Raw genomic sequence first — 23,225 nt, forward strand, 5'->3', positions numbered from 1 at the left:
CCTGTCTCAATATTATGGTATTTGTTACGCACTTATTATGTGCCAGGCACTGTACTGAGCACTGGGGTGGATATGAGCAAATTGGATTGGACGCAGGTCCTGTCCCGTGGCCTCCCTTTCCCCTCAGCCAACCTAAGCACTGGGGTAGATACAAGTTAATCAGGTTGGACACGGTCCCTGTCTTAATAATATTACAGTATTTGTTATGCACTTACTGTGTGCTAGGAATGGTACTAAGCACTGGGGTGGATACAAGCAAATCGGGTTGGACACAGGTCCTGTCCCGTGTGCCTCCCCTTCCCCTCAGGTGGCCTCTCCTTCCCCTCAGCTGCCCTAAGCGCTGGGGTAGCTACAAGTTATCAGGTTGGACACAGTCCCTGTCTCAATAATATTATGGTATTTATGTGCTTATTATGTGCCAGGCCCTGAACTAAGCACTGGGGTGGAGACAAGCAAGTCGGGTTGGACACAGGTCCTGTCCCGTGGCCTCCCCTTTTCCTCAGGTGGCCTCCCCTTCCCTTCAGCTGGCCTCCCCTCAGCCGGCCTAAGCACTGGGGTAGATACAAATTATCAAGTTGGACACAGTCCCTGTCTCCATAATACTATGGTATTTATGTGCTTACTATGTGCCAGGCACTGTACTAAGTGCTGGGGTGGATATGAGCAAATGGGGTTGGACACATTCCATGTCCCGCGTGCCTCCCTTTCCCTTCAACTAGCTGCCCCCTTCCCCTCAGCTGGCCTCCCCTTGGTATCTTTCATTCTCGACGCCCCCCCACCACCTCCCCAAACTGAGGCCATGCCTCAGGCCCACCCTCTTGGGACCCTTGTCTTTATTCTCTCTTCTCCCCCCTACCCCCCACAGACCTCCCAATACTGACCTAGATTAATAATAATAACACCAATTAGGATATTAAGCGCCTACTAAGTGCCAAGCACTGTTCTAAGCGCTTAACAAATACAAGGTAATCAGGTTGTCCCATGAGGGGCTCATAGTCTTAAGCCGCGTTTTACAGATAATAATAACGATGGTATTTGTTAAGCACTTACGATGTGCCAGGCACTTGACTAAGCGCTGGGGTGGATACAAACAAATTGAGTTGGTCGCAATCCCGGTCCCGCTCGGGGCTCACAGTCTCGATTCCCGTTTTACAGATGAGGTCACTGAGGCACAGAGAAGTGAAGTGACTTGCTCCAAGATCACACAGCAGACAAGTGGCAGAGCCGGGATAAGAACCCACGTCCTCTGACTCCCAAGCCCGTGCCCTTGCCACCAGGCCAGGCTGCTTCGTTGCGGGAAGGGGACGCGTCTACCAACTCTGTTATCCCAGCTCCTCTACTTGTATAATACAGTGCCTGGCTCATAGTAAGCACTTAAATACTACTACTATCATTATTAGTAGACTGTACTCTCCCAAGAGCTTAGTACAGTGGTCTGCACCTGGTAAACACTCAAAAAACACCATTGATTGATCGATTGACCTCCGAGCATAGCCCTCCCCCTGCAGACTTCCCAGTACCTCCCTCCATCCCAAGCTGCTTTTGTCCTTGAAACCCCTCGGAGTCCTTTCCAACAATCAGTAACCCTTGCAAACTCATTATGAGCAGGGAATGTGTCTGCTAATTCTGTTGTACTCTCCCAAACACTTATTAAATACCACGCATTGATTGATTTCCCCCCCAACCGGCTTTCCTCCACTTTTTACTCTTTCGCATCTCAGTCAGGACTCCGGCTCCCAGCCCTAGGCAAACAGTATTTTGGCACCGATATACCTCACTGAAGAACTCGTTGAGTTTTTAAGGATCTGACAGTCTCGATCAACCTATGCTTATAAAGTTTGCTGCTCTAGACAACATTGACTTTCCATGTTTTTTTTTTCCTATTTTAGGTAAGCAGCAAGGCGTAGTGGATAGAGCATAGGCCTGGGAGTCAGAAGGTCATGAGTTGTAACCCTGGCTCTGCTCGGTGACCTCGGGCAAGTCACTTCTCTTCCAGCGCTTAGAACAGTGTTTGGCACATACTAAGCATATCACAATTACCATCATTATTAGTATTATTCTCTGTGCCTCAGTTACCTCAATGGAGATTGAGACTGTGAGCCTTGCGTGGGACAGGGACTGTGACCAACCCCATTTGCTTATATCCACCCCAGCACTTAGTACAGTGCTTGGCTCCTAGTGCTTAACAAATAGCATCATAATTATTATGTTTGCATTCAAATTATGCTTTGTGATTTTGCTCTACATAGTATTCATTGAGGCGCATCAGCCACAAATGTATTGGAAAAGTAATTCCATGGAATTATATTTAAGAGATTGGCACTATGTACTCCAGACCATTTGTATTGACACAGTTAGTGTTTCTCTGAAGGACTAGCTTGAAACCATTCTGAACCTCCCTAGAGCAGCCCTTTAGGCTGTCAGATATTATCAGTGGGACTGGATGCTGGGGGAAAAAAAGGCCTGAATTTCTCCATACAAGCCACAAGCATTTCCCGTGACTCTGCTTTGGCCACTAAGGAAACCTGTTTTGACTTAAAGGCAACAAGTGAAATATTAAAGCCCATTTAAGTTATCTCTTGATCATCCAGATTATTGATTGCCTTCGGCCACAGTTAACAGGTTTTTCCAGAAGGTTTTACTTTCCAAGGACCCCGGGCCTCCTCTCTGTATACCAGGGCAGAGTTTGCATCCTGTCTCTTCAATCTTGCTAGTTTTGCCCCAGCAGCAGCAGCCCTCTGACATGACTCCAACTGAACATCAAACTTGTTTCCCCTTACCAGTGTCATTCAAAATAATTTCTTCCTTGGAATGCTTTTTCCCCTACACATAGATCCCGCTCAAAACTGGTTAACTTGCACAAAATCAAGTCAGAATGACCCTAGTTTTACCCGAAATTAATTCGTCAAGTCATATTCTCAGATGGTTGCTCACTTACCCCCTTTCCAGTTGACTTTCGATGGAATGGAATGTAACCTCCATGGAGCAGCCAAGCAGGACCTGAATCTAAATCATGCAGGGTACTGAGAAGTTTGGATAATCATTGCTGAGTTCAGTTTCATTCATTCAGTAGTATTTATTGAGCGCTTACTATGTGCAGAGCACTACTAAGTGCTTGGCATGGACAGTTCGTTAATAGATAGAGACAATCCCTGCCCAATGACGGGCTTACAGTCTAAATGACGGGCTCACAGTCTTCTGGAGAAGCAGCGTGGCACAGTGGAAAGAGCACGGGCTTTGGTGTTAGAGGTCATGAGTTCGAATCCCGGCTCTGCCACTTGTCAGCTGTGTGACTGTGGGCAAGTCACTTCACTTCTCTGTGCCTCAGTTACCTCATTTGTAAAATGGGGATTAAGACTGTGAGCCCCACGTGGGACAACCTGATTCCCCTGTGTCTACCCCAGCGCTTAGAACAGTGCTCTGCACATAGTAAGCGCTTAACAAATACCAACATTATTCTTTGTGCATTGACGATTTGACATGTACAACTGTATAGAGGAGTCTTATTTCTGAAAGCTTTACATTATTTATGTATGATGGATTGATATTTCTAGAGTTTTCCAAAGGGGAGAATATTTCTTCACTCTACATTCAAATATGGTTGAATAGTTCTAATAAATCAAAGAGAAGCCCTGGCGATTAAGTGGTCATGATATTTAATTTCCTTTTGTGTCACACTTCTGTTTTCTGTGTCTGAGGCAAAGTATGTGGCTATTGAAACTGTCTTTCAATAGGCGGACTAATGCAGTCAATCTGAAACATAAATTAATCCAATTTAATAATAATAATAATAATGTTGGTATTTGTTAAGCGCTTACTATGTGCCGAGCACTGTTCTAAGCGCTGGGGTAGACATAGGGGAATCAGGTTGTCCCACGGGGGGCTCACAATCTTAATCCCCATTTTACAGATGAGGGAACTGAGGCACAGAGAAGTTAAGTGACTTACCCACAGTCACACAGCCGACAAGTGGCAGAGCTGGGATTCGAACTCATGAGCCCTGACTCCAAAGCCCGTGCTCTTTCCACTGAGCCACGCTGCTTCTCGGCAATACTACTATATCCTTGAGTATAAAATTTACTAAGCTATGGTAATTGTATAAAGAATGAATCATATGTAGCAGCTTCTGCAGCCCAAGGGGTTATGGTTAACTATGGTCATAAACTGCTCCTTAGTCAAAATAATACAGTTAACCAATGATTATTTTATTAACATTTTGAAGGCATTGCTAAGTTTTTAAGCCATTATAGACATTAATTGACTGCTTTTGTACCTGTATGTTGAGGCACTTTGCCAAATCCTCTCATGTCAGTCTCAGAAATCTTTGGTTCCCACATGATGCCAGTATTAGAGCACAGGCCTGAGAGTCAGAAGGACCTGGGTTCTAATGTCAACCCTGCCACCTCTGCCGTGTGACCTTGGGCAAGTCACTTTACATTTCTGTGCTTGTTACCTCATCTGTAAAATGGGGATTCAAGTGGGACAGGGACTGTATCTTTCATTCATTGTCATATTTATTGAGCATTTACTGTGTGCAGAGCACTGTCCTAAGCACTTGGGACAGTACAATACAGCAATAAACAGACACGTTCCCTGCCCACAGTGAGCCCCTAGACTAGAGGGCGTGAATTAGGTCCTCTGCCTCCAGGCCCGGGCACTTTCCACTAGGCCATGCTGCTTCCCATGTTTTTCTTGACAGGTTTATCTTTTCCAATGATATATAAGCATCACCTCTCTCCCTGCTTCCCTTCTAGGGTAATTCCGATTGCATCAGATCTCTTAAGTTATTAACCTGGTATTCTTATGCATTTTCATTTGCTCTGAGGATCGGAAACATTAACGTTTGAGATACTGAAAGGCAGGTGGCTCATTCTCCAATAGACCATTAGAAAAACGTTTTATTCTTAAAGACCTAGACTGTAAATTTATTGTGTCCAACCTGATCAACTTGTATCCACCACATTGCTTAGAACGGTGCTTGGCACATAGTAAGCACTTGATAAATACCATAATTATTATTACTATGCCAATCTTGCTGTCTGTTAGTATAAAAACTCTAGAAGGGAGATTAAGTTTGAGTTTAGGACAGTAGGTTTTTTTTTCCCTGTTGCCATTCTAGGTTCCTATTTTTAACTTATTTTTTGGGAGCTTGTACTAGGGAGAGTAGTTTCTATTTGGGGGAGAAACCCTCCAAAATTCCTTTTTCCCCAATTGGCAGCAATTCCATCGTGGCAGGGGAGAGTAAATCCTGGACTCTGAGTGTAGATCAATCAGTAGAAGCGGCATGGTGTAGTGAATAGAGCCCAGTCCTGGGAATCAGAAGGTCACGGGTTCTAATCCCGGCTCTGCCACTTGTCTTCTGTGTGACCTTGGGCAAGTCACTTCACTTCTCTGTGCCTCAGTTGCCTCATCTGTAAAATGGGGATGAAGACTGTGAGCCCCACATAGGACAACCCAATTACCTTGTATCTACCCCAGTGCTTAGAACAGTGCTTGGCACATAGTAAGCGCTTAACAAATACCATCATTATTATAACTGACTCCATGTTGCTTCCTATTAGAGTTCAAGTTTATATTTTGCATAGATCAGAAAAACATTTCTTAACTGAATGTTCACTGTGTCTCCGTGATGTATATTGTGAACTGCTTTGAATCAACCTGACATCTTCTTTCTTAAATTCTATTTTAAGTGTACCTAACTGGCTAAATACAAGAATTTTACTTTGCATGCCAAACTTTAGAACTGCTTTAATCTCAGTTTTGGTCTTACTTAGTATAATCCAACCCTATTTTAATGTTTAAATCATGTCTTTAAAGTGTTACAAGTCTATATAAAAAAAGCTCAAAACAAAGCAATTTTTTTTGGGTGGGCGTTGAGGGTTATCAAAAAATAAGTAATGCTAAATTAATCTGGCAGGAAAGGATACTAGACAAGGAGGAGGAAAATATGGGGAGGGATACATATTACATGCGAGGTTTAAGAAGTAATGTCTTACTATTACTGTTTTTTTCCTATCCCGTGAATACCTTTTTGCTTCACTGTACTTGATCTTTATGTTGAGCGGGTGTATTTTTTTGAAGGCTTTCTTGCATTGGAAATACTCACTTTTGTCATAAAACTAGATGCCAAAGTCTGTGTCTTGGCACCAAGCCAGCTTTTGAGGAGAATTTGTATTTATTGAGCCCTTCTTGAGTACAGAGCACTGTACCGAGCGCTTGGGAGAGGATAATAGAATAGGTAGGCATGCTGTCTGGCCCCAAGAACTATACAGACTGGAGGTGGAGACAGACATTAATATAAATTGCAAAGGGATATATACGTAAGTATTGTGTGGCTGGAGTGAAAATAGGAATGCTTAAGGGGTATACAGCCAAGTACATAGGTGCTCTGCACACAGTAAATGTTCAGTAAAGGTGCCTGATGTGATTTTAGAAGGGCTAGAATCAATTTGAACTGACCCCAGCAGTTCCACCTGATGAACAGTATTTCAGGCCTCCCTAGCCCCCAACCACGTTCATAATAGTAATAATGTTGGTATTTGTTAAGCGCTTACTATGTGCAGAGCACTGTTCTAAGCACTGGGGTAGATACAGGGTAATCAGGTTGTCCCACGTGAGGCTCACAGTCTTAATCCCCATTTTCCAGATGAGGTAACTGAGGCACAGAGAAGTGAAGTGACTTGACCACAGTTACACAGCTGACAGGTGGCAGAGCCGGGATTCGAACCCATGACCTCTGGCTCCCAAGCCGGGGCTCTTTCCACTGAGCCACACTGCTTCTCTATACCCCATACCGCCTGGGCAAGTCCCCCTGGCAGGCCCCAAAGTCCTGGCAGTGTGAGGAAAGCTACAAAGAATCACCAGCCTCCTTGGGCAGCAGCTCCCAATCGGTCAGACTTCCGAGCTTGTCTGGAGGCAGATATGAGCACAGTCACATCTGATCATATCCTTGGGAGAACTGGCTCAGTTGGCTTTCAGTCGGTTCCGATCGGGGAATCGTTCATTTATTGCTCGCAAAATTAATCGTTTGCCGGGGAGTGGAAGAGTTCTGATGGTGACCTTACCAGTAAGGTCAAAGCTGAGAGTAGAATTGCCTTAGTTTAGTGATTGTTGGTAGACTTAAAATTAATGATAGTAGGAATTGTACTTATTAAGCACATACTGGATGCAGTGCACTGTCCTAAACTGTGAAAGAATGTATAGGGAGAAATTAGACGGTCTCTCTATATTGACACAACAGTCATGTTCCTTCCCCTCCCCACAGCACTGTGCATATTTGGGTATATTATTTATTACTCTATTTTGTTAATGATGTGTATATAGCTATGAGTCTATCTTGATATTTATGCCAGACTACTTGTTTTTTGTTCTGTTTTGTTGTGTGTCTCCCCCCTTTTAGACTGTGAGCCGGTTGTGGGGCAGGGATTGTCTGTATCTGTTGCCAAATTGTCCATTCCAAGCACTTAGTCCAGTGCTCTGCACATAGTAAGCGCTCAATAAATATGATTGAATGAATGGATGTAATCTTATTTCATTTGTTTATTGACAAACATGCACGTATCTAGGTAATGAATCAATGGGAATTTTTCTGTTAGAGTCCTATAGGACCCTGAGTCCTCGGAATGGAGCTTGTCTTCCTGGCAAGGAGAACTATTTATTTGTTTGACTTGGGTGGAAGATTGTGCAGGCTTATGAACATTGTATTAGTACATGTGCAAAGTTTATTAATTCCATTTTTAAAGTGTTATTTGAAGGAAAAGTTAATATCAGTATTGTTTGGGGCTAATGTTTCTTGGAGAGTAACAGTTCATCTTCACATCATTTATCCTTTACACCTCTAGACTGTAAATTCATTATGGGCAGGGAACAGGTCTCCCAACTCTGTCATATCCTCCCAAGAGCTTAGTACAGTGTTCTGCACACAGTAAACGCCCAGTAAATGCCATTGTTGATGTCTTTTAATGTTTATTTTAAAATTCTTATTAATTCTGCCTTTTGCCACGTCTCAATAAACAATTCTTTTTCATCTAAATGAGCTTTTGATTGGTTCACTTGTTCAGTGAATACAGGCAGATTGCCGATGCTCCTAGGGAAAGAAGGATTCCATTCTGTGTGAGAGAATTATAACTATTATGTGTATTTTAGTGTGCTACGTTTTGGAGAATTGTTATAAAGATGTCATCCTTACTAGTGGTTTCATGCATCTTTCCACAAGGAAATTTTTGATTTTCTTTATTAATGAATTTAGTAATGCGGCTTTTGAAGTGTTATCCTATAGATGTTTACACATTTTTGCTTATGGGTGTACATATTCTGTGCATTTTCCATTTAAATTAAAATAGTTTAATTTTAGAAATATATAATACAATACATTAAGAAGATAATGGTATTTTTAAGCACTTACTAAGTGTTAAGCACTGAGCTGAGTACTTAGGTAGATAGAAAATAATATAGACTACATCCAGCTTTTGAAGATAACATTTGATGGGTTACTTCTTTTTTTCTTTCCACTAGATCTGTGTCCATCATATTAGATCATGCAGTAGTATCCATCTCGTAAAGCCAAAATATATTTGCCTCTTCAGTAAGTCATCTTTCAAATTGAGTCTTCCACGTCGACTGCTGAGGACAACTGCTGGTAAGAAGGATCATCTGTCTGCTTTAGTCTCTTGTGCCTGTGGAGGAGATTTGCTCAAGATGATATCTTTTGTGAAATTCTTTTTTGTACTTCATATCACATCTTTTCTCCAAGCAGTTCAAGAGGAACATGTGACTATGGATTGGTTCCAATAAGTGAGTGTAATAGAATAGAAACCCCTGGTCCTTCCCTTTAGGGAGAGCTGCTTATTCCTGGACCTAGAGGCCAGTTTTCCACCCAAGATTTTTACCACAAATTTTTTTTAAATAAGAGGATCGGTCCTTTATAATCATATGAGAAGAATACTGGTCAGGTAGACCAGCTGGGTCCTCTAGACTGTAAGCTCATTGTGGGCAGGGGACATAAGCTACCGGCTCTGTTATATCATACTCTCCCAAGCGCTTAGTACAGTTCTCTGCATATAATGAGCACTAAATAAATATGATTGATACTAGCCTTAGCTCCACTACTACTGTGTAGTTTCCAAGTTTGAACTATTTTAAAAGAATAGATCATACCATATGCCAGCAGTATTTGCCTGACAGTATTTATTCTTTTGTAACTTGCTTTTGATATATTATTTTCTCTCTTTGTTTTCTTTCAAGCCGTAGATGGACAAATAGTCCAGTTTAAACTCTCAGACATCGGAGAAGGGATTACAGAAGTAACAGTGAAAGAATGGTAAATTCATATTCTAACTTTTTGTGTTTCATGGGAATCCAATATTGAGGGCTCAGGATATTAAAATGAAATGATAACATATCCTTAAATTGGGCAAATATATGACCCCCCTAGACTATAACCTCATTGTGGGCAGGGAATGTGTCTGTTATTGTTTTGTACCCTCCGAAGTGTTTAGTATAGTGCTCAGCGCACAGTAAGCGCTCAATAAATACGATTGATTACTCAAAATATGTGTGAATAGAGACATTCTAAATGACCTGCCGGCCAACTGGTCGTTATACCTCCTGCCTCCACGTTTGACACCGGCTGACCGGGCCAATCTGGTCATAGCTGGTCCTTGTTTCTGGGGCAAGAAAGAACTAGAGTGAATCAGAGCATTTCTTCCCAAAATGCTTGAAGAATGGACAACTCTGCATTTTTGGTAAAACTGTGACAAAACATCCTGAACAGCTTTTGATTTCATAGCTTAATAGAGGTTCATTTTCCCTTTCCACTTTCCCTCCCTCCCCTCTCCCACCCAGTAGGGTTGTGTTTCCATCTTTCCCAATTCCAGTCTGGGAGGTACAGAAAGGGAGAACAGTCCACTAGAATGCCAAGTAGGGGTATTAAATTCCAGGAGGCCATCAGTCTTTCCATGTGGCCTTGGAAGCTAAAAAGCAGAATGCTAAAGCATCCTGAGGAAATGGTTTGGTAGCAGGCTTTGTGAACCATTTTTGCAGGTTAGAGGCTGGTCAGTCACCTGGAGTCAGTGTCAGATGGTCATGCCTTAGATCTGTTCCAGTGTGTGGACCAATCGCCTGCTCTCCTGAGGAAAATCAAGAAATTGTTTCAAGCTCCTTCAGTGGCAGGACTAAGTCCAATGAACTGGTTGGCTACAGTTTTGTTTTCTTCTGTTTTTGCTTTTTTAAGTTGAAAGTACGGTTTCCCTTCTCGACCACTGGGATTACGTTCTTGGAAATGCCTGTGGCTTGAAAAACTAAAAGCTTATGTGGACAAGGTGGGCTATGGATTCCATGAATTCCATCATCCCAGGTGAAATTCTGGAAAATTTGGGATCAAAAAGGAAAGCACCTAGGCCTTTTGGTTTTAAAGCTGTTTATATTATGAGGAGAATCAAAAAATCAGTTTTTAATTTATATACAATGAATTTCAAATTTATCATTTCCTTAAATTTAGTGCACTGATTGCAGTAACTCCATTATTTTTAATCCCATTTATGTTTTGTGCCATTTATTGGTAGTTTATTGGCAGAAGAGGGAAGTCATTAAAGGCACACCCTTTCATCTAGGGAGCTGTAAGTCCATTAGAATGCCAAGTGTGAATATTAAATTCCTGGGGCCCATCAATCTTTCCATGTGGTCTAACCTTACAATGAGGTTATTTTTCTTGAAAATGAGGGGTATGTTTTCTGATATTTATTTCTGAAAAAGCATTATGAAATTATTTTCTCCAGTAGTAATGATAAACCGTCACTAAAGTTTTTCTTGAGCTTAAGGAAGGAAGTCAGCATGACCTAATGGATAAAGTACAGGACACGGAAGGATCTGGGTTCTAATCCTGGCTCTGCCATTTGTCTGGGTGACCTTGGGCAAATCATTGAACCTCTGGGCCTTAGTTACTGTAAGCTAACAGACTTAGTTACTAAATTAGTTACTCTGTAAAATGGGGATTAAGACTGTGAGCCCCATGTGTTGGCCAGGGACTCTGTCCAACCTGATTTGCTTGTATTCACCCCAGCGTTTAGTACAGTGCCTGGCTCACTGTAAGCGCTTAAATACCACAATTATTATTACTACTACTTGTGAAATGGGGACTCAATACCTGTTCTTTCTCTTACTTAGAAAATGTGCATCTCTGAGGAATGGAGACTATGTCCAACCCGATTGTTTTGTATCTCCCCAGTGTTTGGAACGGTACTTGGCATATAGTAAGCACATTTTTTCTAATGGCATTAAGCACTTACTATATGCCAGGCACTCTAGTAAGCACTGGGGCTGATACAAGCTAATCAGGTTGGATACAGTCCATACCCCACCAGGGGTTTATCATCTTAATCCCTATTTTACAGATGAGGTAACTTTGGCAAAGAGAAATGAAGTTCCATGCCCAAAGTCACACAGGAGGCAAGTGGATGAGCCGAGATTAAAGCCTGTCCTTCTACCTCTTAGGCCTCTGCTCTATCCACTAGGCCACAGTGCTTCTCACTTAACAGATACTGTCATCATTATTATTACTAGTAGTAGTCTTTAAAGTAATTCTAAGTAAATCATTTAAAATAAATGAGGAGTGATAATATTGTTTTGAGACTACAGAAGTAGAAGCCGGCTCTGCTGATAAAGGTAGTAATTTTTCAACCTCATGGGAATTTGTCCAATTTAGGTAGAATGGCAGCTTTCTTTTTTGCCCCTTAAAGCATCTTTTAAAGGCCAGCTCCTTCTGAACACCTCGTATATCTTTTGAAATCCCCTCAAGGTCTTCAGTCATTTATAAATTTTTCTGCTTTCTTGAAAAGGATGTAAGATTTTTAATCCCATAACTTTTGCTGGTATTGGAGAAACAGTCACTTTTTCAGGTATTTTGGCATCTTGTAGTGATGGATTTTTCTAGCTGAAGTTTGGTGAGCCCCTCCTTGGACAACAGTTCCTTTGACTGTGAGACAGTGAACTCACTGACATGTACATCGTCCATTTCTAAACTTAGTCACCTAACCAGATCATCAGTTTCTGTGGTTATCTGCTCAGGAATCTCTTCAACACCTTATATCTGACATAAACTATAGGCACAGCTTCCTCCAAGATGCATTTATTGCTGACTGTTTAATCTCAACTCAAGGGGAGAAAGTTGGCAAGGGATTCAATTACACGTAGTACATGTGAGTCTGGTTAGTTTTAATGCATATAGTAAGTCATCAGATAATACTGGTTGTATACGAGGCGATACCTGCAATATATGTGTATAACTATGAATGTATTATAAACAAGGAATTTTAAACAGTTATAATGTTCTTTGTGTACAACATGGATTTCCAATATAGTAATAGTTCTGGGGTAGCGAGTAAGAGTACAGTTGGTTTCTAAAGACGGCAATGCCACAGGAATCTATGGTGACTCTAAATGACGGTGTGGAAGACAAAGTGGGAATCAGTATTAAGAGTGCGTTCTCAAAACCGCAGTTGGAAAAACCATAGTTGACAAGGGAAACCTGTATTTAACCTTGAAACTTTGAGGATTTGTTTTTCTTTGTTTAAAAGTTTTTTTTTCTAAAAAAGCCTCTGTTTTCTCCCTTTAGGTATGTAAAAGAAGGAGATACTGTATCTCAGTTTGATAGCATCTGTGAAGTTCAAAGTGATAAAGCCTCAGTCACTATTACAAGTCGTTATGATGGCATTATTAGGAAACTTCACTATAATGTAGAAGAAACTGCAAATGTGGGGAAGCCATTAGTAGATATAGAAACGGAAGCTGTGAAAGGTATTGTTTAAACTGTTTTTATTGTGCTTAATTTAATACTGATAGCCTTTCGACTAAAGAGGGTGGTGTTTGAACTGCAAATAATCAGCTTCTTGTTTTTAGAAAAGATACTAGAATCTGAGTGGTCACTGGGATTTATATTGGAAATCAAGAATGCAGTAAAACCAATGCACTGTAAATATTTACATTGTTTTTCAGTTATACTGCACAAGATCATTCAAAAGGTTTGTCCTTGGAACTTAGAATGATCTCAGAAAAAGGAATGCCAGTTTATTTCAGTTTACTCATCTGCTAGTACAGTTGGCCCTAAAATGTTAAAAAAAAAATTTCTCAAGGTATTAAAATGCATCTTATGGCTACATAAATGGTTTCTATCGTCTTTACAATCAGTCTGTTCTTGGTTCTTGTTTTCTCATTTTTTCCACCCCATCCCTTTTCTTAACTTCCCACTGTTCATTATTGCTGGGTCTGAGGAAGTGACAATCGCTTCTCTTGGCTTACAGCTCTGATTTGTTTGAGGGTCCCTGCTCCATAGAACTGGTTTCCCCAATTCCACTCAACATCCAGAGAAGTGAAATTGCCAACTGAAAGGGGAAGTTCAGGTGGAGAGTGCATATTTCCCCAAGTGGGAGGAATGAGAAGCAGCATGGTTTAGTGGAAAGAGGATGGCCTGGGAGTCAGAGGACCCGGGTTCTAGTCCCAGCTCTGCCATTTGACTGCTGTGACCTTGGGCAAGTCACTTAACTTCTCTGTGCTTCAGTTACCTCATCTGTAAAATAAGGATTAAATCCTCATGTCAATTTAAACTACAAGGCTCTTGTGGGACAGGGACTGTGTCCAACCTAATTTTCTTGTATCTACCCCATTGCTTAGTTCAGTGCCTGGCACATAGTAAGTGCTTAACAATTTCCATAAAAATATGGGGTGGAGTGAAAAGAATAGAAAGCATGTTGTAGATTTCTGCAATTGGATTTGGAGAAGGAGAAGCTAGTTTCTGGAGCCATGCTTATTAACTGAGAAAGTGCTTGATAGAGTGTGAGATAAATACCTTTTTAACTGGTTGAGGCCTTCCTGCCCCTTTGACAGTTTACTAGTCTTTTCATTTTCAGGGTTTGGGAAGGAAATGGCCAGTAGGTGTCCATTTCATAAACAGACTAGCTATGTAGCTGTTTTGTTCCTCTCACCAACTGATTCATTTTCCCATTTCTCTTGGTACTAAACGGGCTGGAAACACGGAGAAAGGAGAGTGAAAGAATCCTCCGGATGAGGTAGACAAAAGGGGCTGTGGAAAAGGTTGTGGAGAAGATGGAATCTGGGAGGAGATAAAATAACCAAGGGAAGGGATTCAGGGAAAGAGGGAATCTTAGGGAAGCAGCTTCCAGTTTGCCAGGATTGCCCAAGCAAACCTGGTCTTCCCCTGTTAGTAAGTTTCTTGAAGGCCAGAGCAGGTTTCTTGTTCCTACTGCCTGCACGGTGCTCTGCACCCAGAAAATGCTCAATCAATACTACTGATGATGACGACCTTTTTTACAGTACTTGCTTCTCAGGCCATCCTACTGCAGTTGTATTGCAAAAGGAAAATTCTTCCTCCCACAGTGCCAATGGCTTATCTCTCGACAGAGTCCTCTTGTGTAGACAGTAAGATTAAATAATAATGATAATGATGGCATTTGTTAAGCGCTTACTATGTGCCAAGCACTGTTCTAAGTGCTGGGGTAGTAACAAGGTTATCAGATTGTCCCAAGTGAGGCTTACAGTCTTAATCCCCATTTTACAGATGAGATAACTGAGGCACAGATAAATTGTGACCTGCCCACAGTCACACAGCTAAGTGACAGAGGTGAAAATGTATTTCTAAGCATATCATTTTTCTCAAATACCAGAATTGAAAGAGAGAGAGAGAGAGATCAGATTCTACCCTTACTAAAATTGATTATTGAAAGCTTGTAGAGAAGTCAAAGTAACAGTCTGAAAATTTGTCTCAGATGGAGCATCTGAAGAAGATGTTGTTGAAACCCCTGCTGTATCCCATGAAGAACATACACACCAAGAGATTAAGGGTCACAAAACACTAGCAACTCCTGCTGTTCGTCGTCTAGCCATGGAAAATAATGTAAGTTTTGTTTTATTCTGTTTTTGTGAGGCAAGCCTTAGTCTAGTTGTTTACCACCAATCTGCCCTTACCAAAAAATAGTTCAATCAGTCAGTGCTATTTATTGAGGGCCTTCTGAGAGTGAAGCACTGGAAAACATACACTTAGGAAAGTCAAGATTTAGGTCTCCATGGAACTTTGTATTACTAAAACCTGATCGGCTGCCTTCATAGAATTGGGAGTGGCAGGATGGAAAGGCATGATTGTTGCTTGTTTGAAATGAAATGTGGTATTATTTGTACTTTTGCATCAATTTTCGTTCATGAAAAAAATGATATCCTTAGAAGTACATTTGATATTACTGTCTACCCAGCAGTAACCAGAGCGCCAGACCTGGTAGTCAGAGGACCTGGATTCTATTCCTGGCTCTGCCACTGGTCTGCTTTGTGAGCTTGGGCAAGTCACCTAACTTCTTTGTGCCTCAGTTACCTCATTTGGAAAATGGGGATTCAAAACCTGTTGTCCTTCCCTCCTACTTAGACTTGAGCCCCATGCGGGACCCGATTATCTTGTATCTACCACAGAACATAGTACAGTGGTTGATACACAGGTAAGTGCTTAACAAATATTATTATTAATAATAGTATAAATTTCCTACCTACTAGAAATCTCTGAGATGTTTCCACTCTTTTTTCCCCTCCCTTTTAAAATTTATCATTCCTTAAAATTATTTTCCCCATAGAATTGCTTAGAAGTAAAAGGGAGGCTGAGAGTACAGGACTTACTAAATTTCTGCAAGGTTGTACTCTTAAAATAGAGCTGTTGATAGTGAGCTTCTATCCTTACATGTGAATGATGCTACATATCTGTAATTTATTTACTTATCTGTAACTTACCAATGTCTGTGTTTCTCCCCACAACCCCCCCCAGACTGTAAGCTTGATGTGGGCAGGGGTTGTGTCTGTTTATTGTTGTATTATACTCTCCCAAGCACTTAGTACAGTGCTCTGCAAAGTAAGCACTCAGTAAATGCAACTGAATGATTGTGAGGTTTTCCCCGGGTTCTTAACCCTGACTCCTAACTGAAATAGCTCTTGCAGTCACTTCAGGAGTGCCCAAATTACCGTTGGTGTTGGCTGGGTCCTGAAGCCCTCTGGTTTTTCCCTTCCCATGGTAAACAAGCTCCGCCCTGCATCTGCTGTGTGACCTTAAGCAAATCACTTAACTTCTTTGTGCCAGAGTGTTCTTTTGTCTCCTGCTTAGACTGGGAGCTCCATGAGGGACAAGGATTGTGTCCGACCTGACTATGTTGTATCTATCTCAGCAGTTAGTACAGTGCTTGGCGCATAGTAAGCACTTAAATACCACAAACGCTGGTTCTCCCTTTTTCGCTACCGCCACCCTCTGGCTCTCAATCCCGGAAACGAGGGGATCATTCAAGTACTAGCCTACCATTCCCCCTCATGGAGTTGGCTACAGGAAATGTGAGGAGAAAGGGCCACGTCTCCTCTCCCCAACAACTGGAGCCAGGAGAAGAACCAGAGCCTGGAGTCAAAGCATCTAGGTTCTGATCCTGGCTCCACTGTTTGTTAGCTGCATGACCTTGGGCGAGTCAGTTCTCTGAGCCTCAGTTACCTCGTCTGTAAAATGGGGATTCAGACTGTGAGCCTTATGTTCATTCATTCATTCATTCAATAGTATTTATTGAGCACTTACTATGTGCAGAGCACTGTACTAAGCACTTGGAATGTACAAATTGGTAACAGATACAGTCCCTGCCCTTTGACGGGATTACAGTCTAATCAGGGAGACAGACAAAAACAATGGCAATAAATAGAATCAAGGGGATGAACATCTCATTAAAACAATAGCAAATAAATAGAATCAAGGTGATGTACATCTCATTAACAAAATAAATAGGGTAATGAAAATATATACAGTTGAGCAGACGAGTACAGTGCTGAGGGGAAGGGAGAGGGGGAGGAGCAGAGGGAAAGAGGGGAAGAGAGGGCTTAGCTGAGGAGAGGTGAGGGGGGGTAGAGGGGGAGCAGAAGGAAAAGGGGAGCTCAGTCTGGGAAGGCCTCTTGGAGAAGGTGAGCTTTAAGTAGGGTTTTGAAGAGGGGAAGAGAATTGATTTGGCAGAGGTGAGGAGGGAGGGCATTCCAGGACAGTGGGAGGACGTGGCCCAGCGGTCAATGGGATAGGCGAGAACGGGGGACGGTGAGGAGGTGGGCGGCAGAGGAGCGGAGCATTGGGGGTGGGCAGTAGAAAGACAGAAGGGAGGAGAGGTAGGAGGGGCAAGGTGATGGAGAGCCTTGAAGCCTAGAGTGAGAAGTTTTTGTTTCGTGCGGCAGTTGATAGGCAGCCACTGGAGGTTTTTAAGAAGAGGAGTGACGTGCCCACAGCGTTTCTGCAGGAAGATGAGCCGAGCAACGGAGTGAAGAATAGACTGGAGTGAGGAGAGACAGGAGGAAGGGAGATCAGAGAGAAGGTTGACACAATAATCCAGTCGGGATATTATGAGAACCTGTAACAGTAAGATAGCGGTTTGGGTGGAGAGGAAAGGGCGGATCTTGGCGATATTATAAAGGTGAGACCGGTAGGTCTTGGTGACGGATTGGATGTGTGGGGTGAACGAGAGAGCCGAGTCAAAGATGACACTGAGGTTGCAGGCCTGAGAGACGGGAAGGATGGTCGTATCATCCGCAGTGATAGGGAAGTCAGGAAGAGGACAGGACTTGGGAGGGAAGTTGAGCTAAATTTTGTGGGACAGGGACTGTGTCCAACTCGATTAGCTTGTATCTCCCCCAGTACTTAGTACAGTGCCTGAAAGATAGTAAGGAATTAACAAATACTATTAAAAAAAAGTACTCATTGCCAAGCAGTTGGTGTAAAGGCGGAATCTCTGGTCTTGAAACAAAATACCTATCTGCAACCTCCTCCAAACAAAGTCCTCATGAGCTCCTCTGGTTCAGTCAGTGTAAACTGCTCTTACACGATGTGCAAATCATTAGGGTCTTCACTAAAACCCAGTAGCTTGGAATTGGTTGGTAGGCAATAGTATGGAAAAAAAGTTGTAGTTCAGGAGTGGTGGTAGGGTGGGGGAAGAATCTGGAGTCCAAATGCATGCAGAATTCCTACTGACCAGGCTCACAAGTCTCACATTCTTACCTCTTCCTGGACCAATCCAGCAGAGAACAAGACTTTAAAATTCCTAAAATAGAAATGAGTTTCCCCTTTTTTTAAAGTAAGAATTAGGCTTACATACTCATAGTTTGAGATCACACATGTAAATCCTGTTCTATAGAAATTACAGTAAAACAATGTAAATATATAATACAGTTTTAAAAATGTTTTGGGAGGTCCCATATGAACCAGGAGTATCTTAGAATGTTGAGGTGCTTAAGAGAAAATGAGTGGTTAGTGAAAATGTTTTGACATCAATTGGCGATGAAATGCCACGTAGCATTTTGCTCACGGTGCTTAGCTTTGCTTTCCTCCCATTTACACCAGACTTCATTAGGATGAAAAGCTATTACATGAATAGAAAGGTCTTCCCTCGTAAGTGGCACAGTGAAAATCCCTCTTCAAGGCATTTGTAATTACGGGGATGCCTAGATTTAAGTACAGCCTGATAACTTTAAAGTAACTTTAAAGGGTTGAATTAATTGATAGATGTGTTCAATGATGTGTAAAGTAGATTCATTTGAGAAATATAGTCTCATTAAGCATAAATACAAGGAAGTCCAGTCAGTTCTCCGCTATGACATGTTTTCACAGCACATTTTGGAAGGAGCACTGTTGGGGAATTGGGGAATGTTTTTCCATTAGTATGCATATGTCTGCCTACAGGATGATGCAGTGATATAAGAAACTGTATATGCATGGCTTCAGAAATGGAGTGAAGAGTACTACTGATCTTGTGAGTTTCTTGTGGAACAAAACCACACCATATTTTATGAGAACTGCCTGAATCAATTAGTTAGAAACCCATTTTAAAAATCACATATATCAATCTCAGCTTCAAATATGTTCAACAATTCTTTTTTTAAAAAAATTTTTGGTAAAAGCAGTTTGACTTATGTGTCTGTGTGTGTGTTTTTTTTTCCTCTTCAGATAAAATTGAGTGAAGTTATTGGTACTGGAAAAGATGGCCGCATCCTTAAAGAAGATATTCTCAATTATTTGGCAAAGCAAACTGGAGCTATTTTACCATCACCAAAGTCAGAAATTACTCCAGCTTTACCAAAACCTAGCTCAGTACAAACTCCACCGAAAGAAAAAACAATTACTCTTCCAATTTCAAAGCCTGTAGTGTTCACAGGCAAAGACAGAACAGAGCCTTTAACAGGTAAACACAGTGATACGTTATAATAATAAAATACCTTTGGGGGCATTGTTGAAGCCCAGTGGTAGCCATTATAAGGAATACAATGGGTCAACAAGAATGTGCTCACCTTCATGAGCTCAGCAGCCTACAGGGAGTGACTGTATATGATGAAGCCACCACACGTAAAGGTCAGTCTTTCTGCAGAGCACAGGGCCCGCTCTTGATTTGGCTGAGATTTGGATGAAACCTGGATTCTATTTCAGTCCAGAGAGTGATGGGCCAAGTCGATTTGGGTATTTTGGTAATAATGATAATTTTGATATTTGTTAAGCACTTACTATGTGCCAAGCACTGTTCTAAGCACTGGGGTAGATACACAGTAATCAGGTTGTCCCATGTGGGGCTCACACTTTTAATCCCCCATTTTAATCCCTAGCTGAGGCACAGAGAAGTTAAGTGACTCGCCCAAGGTCACACAGCAGACAAGTGATCTATGTAGGATTCTTGGATAGACATATAATTTGTAAATCAATCATTTATTGAGTGCTTACTGTGTGCAGAGCACCTTACTGTTTGAGCAAGTACAACTTAACAGTTGTAGGCCTGTTTCCTGCTTATAAAGAGCTTACAGTTTAGAGGAGGGAGACGAACGTTAAAATACGTTAAGGATATGTACGTAAATGCTGTGGGTGAGGTGAATAAAAGATACAAATCCAAGTAAGAAGCAGTGTGGGCTAGTGGATAGAGCAGAGGCCTAGAAGCCAGAAGGACCTGGGTTCTTATCCTGGTCCCGCCTCTTGTCTGCTCTGTGACTTTGGGCAAATATCACTTTTTTGTGCTTCAATAACCTCATCTGAAAAATGGGGATTAAGACTGTGAACTTCAACTGGGACATGGACTGTATCCAACCTGGATTAGCTTGTATACACTTCAGCACTTAATACAATGCCTGGAACATTGTAAACACTTGACAAATACCCCAGCACTTAGCACAGTGTCAAGCACATAGTAAGCACTTAACAAATACCATTATTATTATTACTATGTCTCACATGGGGCTCACAGTCTTAATCCTTCTATCTACCCCAGTGCTTAGTACAGTACCTGGTAAGTAGTAAGTGCTTAACAAATACCATAAAAAGTACCCAGTAAGTTGCTGGGGTCTTAATTGTCATCTCAAGGCACAGAAGAGAGCCAGAGCTGGAATTACCCTGGTGTGTGTGCTTTAGCCACAGCAGATGATGATTTATCCTTTATAAAGCCCTTATAAACGATTTAATTGAGTTTATCAATTGTGTTCCAGGCTTCCACAAAGCTATGGTCAAGACCATGACCGCAGCATTGAAGATTCCTCATTTTGGATACTGTGATGAGATAGACCTTTCCCAGCTCGTTCAACTACGAGAAGAGTTAAAACCTCTGGCACTAGCTCGAGGTATTAAACTGTCGTATATGCCCTTTTTCCTAAAGGTGAGAATTCAGCACAGTAAATGTGTATCAATTATAGATGTTTTGAGAAGTTCCCAATTCTGTTTTGAGCATTCTGAAATTTGAATGTCATACTACAATTTGCAATTGAAAACTTTGAGAATCTTTATGTTGTTTTTCAGAAATCCTTTGTGTAAATTCTGCTTGATAAACTATCAAGTCAGAAAATTGGGGGTCAAATGCTATATTCTGGCTATCACAGTGAGAATGTTTGTCCTCCTGATCTGGCAGGGATACCGCTGAGTGATTGATTTGAACCAAAATGTCCTAATCCTCTCCTGGATTCTTTTCACCATCTCCACCACCCTGCCACCAAGATAACTTGCTTCCCCTCATTACGAGTAGAGTCATGATGAGAAGACTTCTGTCTTGTAATATAGAATAATAATAATAATGATGGCATTTGTTAAGCGCTTACTGTGTGCAAAGGACTGTTCCAAGCACTGGGGTAGATACAGGGTAATCAGGGTGTCCCACAAAGGGCTCACAGACTTCATCCCCATTTTACAGATGAGGGAACTGAGGCCCTGAGAAGTTAAGTGACTTGCCCAAAGTCACATAGCTGACAAGTGGTAGAAGGCATATTCTTTTTATCTGTTGGATTTCTTTTGTTCCCATATTTCCCTATTGTTTCCAATCTTGGGGAAAGATAAAGAGAGATATTTTCCAAATGTTATTTGCTTAATATTAGATTGTCTTCCTAAGTAGAGTTTTGCAGAAGGAAGTATGAAGTTTGAGGTATGAGGTGCTTTATCAAGTGCAGCAGATAACTAGATATATTGAAGAGTGATCTGCACTCGTACTGTTTGAATAAGGTACAACAGACCCAGTCAGTAGTATTTACTGAGCACATTCTTTGTGCAGAGCACTGTATTGAGCACTCAGGAGAGTACAGTATAACCGAGGTGCTAGTCATGCTCCCTACCCACAAGGAGTTTATAGTCTAGAGAAGAATGGAGCACTTAAATTTTCAGCCCATCTCTCTGCATATAATGTTTTTCTAGTATCCCCATTTACATCACTTTCAATTACCAATTGGAGTAGTTACTTTTTAACCTAGTCTATTTTTCTCTTCAGTAACTTTCTCTACCCAGTCAGGGTACAATGTGCTTCTTTCATAGTATAGCTGTTTTTTTATATTTAACAGGCTGCATCTCTGGGATTATTGCATTATCCTATCCTTAATGCTTCGGTGGATGAAAACTGCCAGAATATAACATACAAGGTTTGTACCCAAGACGTAATTAACCTATATCCTTGAAATTGAGTTAAATAAATGTCATATTAGAGAACTGAACTGGAAAGGATTGTAAACATCTTGGGAATTGTTACTACAGTAGCACTGTAGTAGAGCGGAAATATATTTCTATTATACCTTTTTTTTTTTTTTTTTTTTACCTTCTGACATTTCCTTCTTACAGCATTGGTTGTTTTTATGCCCTACTGGGTTGGGTGACTTGGACCTTTTTTGCACAATCACTATAGGTGAAGGTGGAGTTCCTGCCTACGGAAACCACATCTTCTGGAAACCACCCTTTAAGGGACCACAATCCCCTGAGGCCCTTCTCCCTCAAATTCTGCTCCAAGTAAACCCCTCCACCCAAATCAAAATGTAGACCCATCAGGCTTATGTCCCACATGGGTTTCACAGCTTAAGAGAAAAAGACATTTAATCCCCATTATACAGATGAGGAAAGTGAGGCACAGAGAAGTCAAGGTACTTACCCAAGCCCACACAGCAGGCAAGCAGAGCTGGGAACGCATGCCTCCTGAATCCCAGGCCTACGTTTCTTCCACTAGATGATGCTGTTCTTTTTTTTTTTTTAAATCCCATTACTACCTTGCCAACCTGGTAACCAAGAAGCTTTTCCTTAAGTCCAACTGATAATCTCTTCTGGACGTGGACATGGAGGATGTCTTGTCATCTTCATACCCAAAGAACTTGGCAATATCCTTGAAGACTGTTATCATCCACTCATAACTTGTTTAGTTCAGAGAGGAGAATCTCAGCTCTGGTCCCTTATTTTCCCATCCCTAAAGTCCCCTTTTTTAATTGCTCCATTTGGGTCTGTGAGGTCTAATCACTTTCCCAACCCCAAAGTGTATCCTTCTGGAAACAACTCTTGGAAATTCTCAGAGTCTAGTCAGGGGCAGTGAAATCTCAGAGGTGTCAAATCAGTAAATCAGTGGTGTTAGCGTACTATAAGCAGAGCATTGTACTAAACACATGGGAGAGTACAATACAACAGAATTAGCAGGCGCATCCCTTGCCCATAATGAATTTACAGACTAGAGGGGGAGGCAGATGTTAATATGAATAAATAAGTAACAATATATAACTTAAAGATATGTACATAAATGCTGTGGGTCTGAGACTGGGGGCGATTATCCCATACCCAGAGGTCACAAATCCAAGTGCATAGACAACAGAAGAAGGGAGAGGTGGAGGAGTGACAAAGGATGCCAATGGGAAAATCTTGTTCAGTATTTGAATTTCAGGAATTTTGAGGGATAGCTGTACAG

General features: G+C 41.5%; 1 protein-coding gene across 1 annotated transcript in view; it reads left to right on the forward strand.

Moving 5' to 3' along the window:
- DBT (dihydrolipoamide branched chain transacylase E2) overlaps positions 1-23,225 on the forward strand; it is a 28,724-nt gene that overhangs the window by 1,583 nt on the left and 3,916 nt on the right. The window contains exons 2-8 of the mRNA XM_029063461.2: positions 8,515-8,638; positions 9,244-9,319; positions 12,611-12,792; positions 14,778-14,905; positions 19,001-19,235; positions 20,518-20,684; positions 21,850-21,927. Coding sequence (XP_028919294.1) covers positions 8,515-8,638; positions 9,244-9,319; positions 12,611-12,792; positions 14,778-14,905; positions 19,001-19,235; positions 20,518-20,684; positions 21,850-21,927 — 990 coding nt within the window. The remainder of the gene's footprint in view (positions 1-8,514; positions 8,639-9,243; positions 9,320-12,610; positions 12,793-14,777; positions 14,906-19,000; positions 19,236-20,517; positions 20,685-21,849; positions 21,928-23,225) is intronic.

This window comes from Ornithorhynchus anatinus, chromosome 4 (genome assembly GCF_004115215.2).
Source record: "Ornithorhynchus anatinus isolate Pmale09 chromosome 4, mOrnAna1.pri.v4, whole genome shotgun sequence".
In the NCBI taxonomy this organism is placed as follows: domain Eukaryota; kingdom Metazoa; phylum Chordata; class Mammalia; order Monotremata; family Ornithorhynchidae; genus Ornithorhynchus; species Ornithorhynchus anatinus.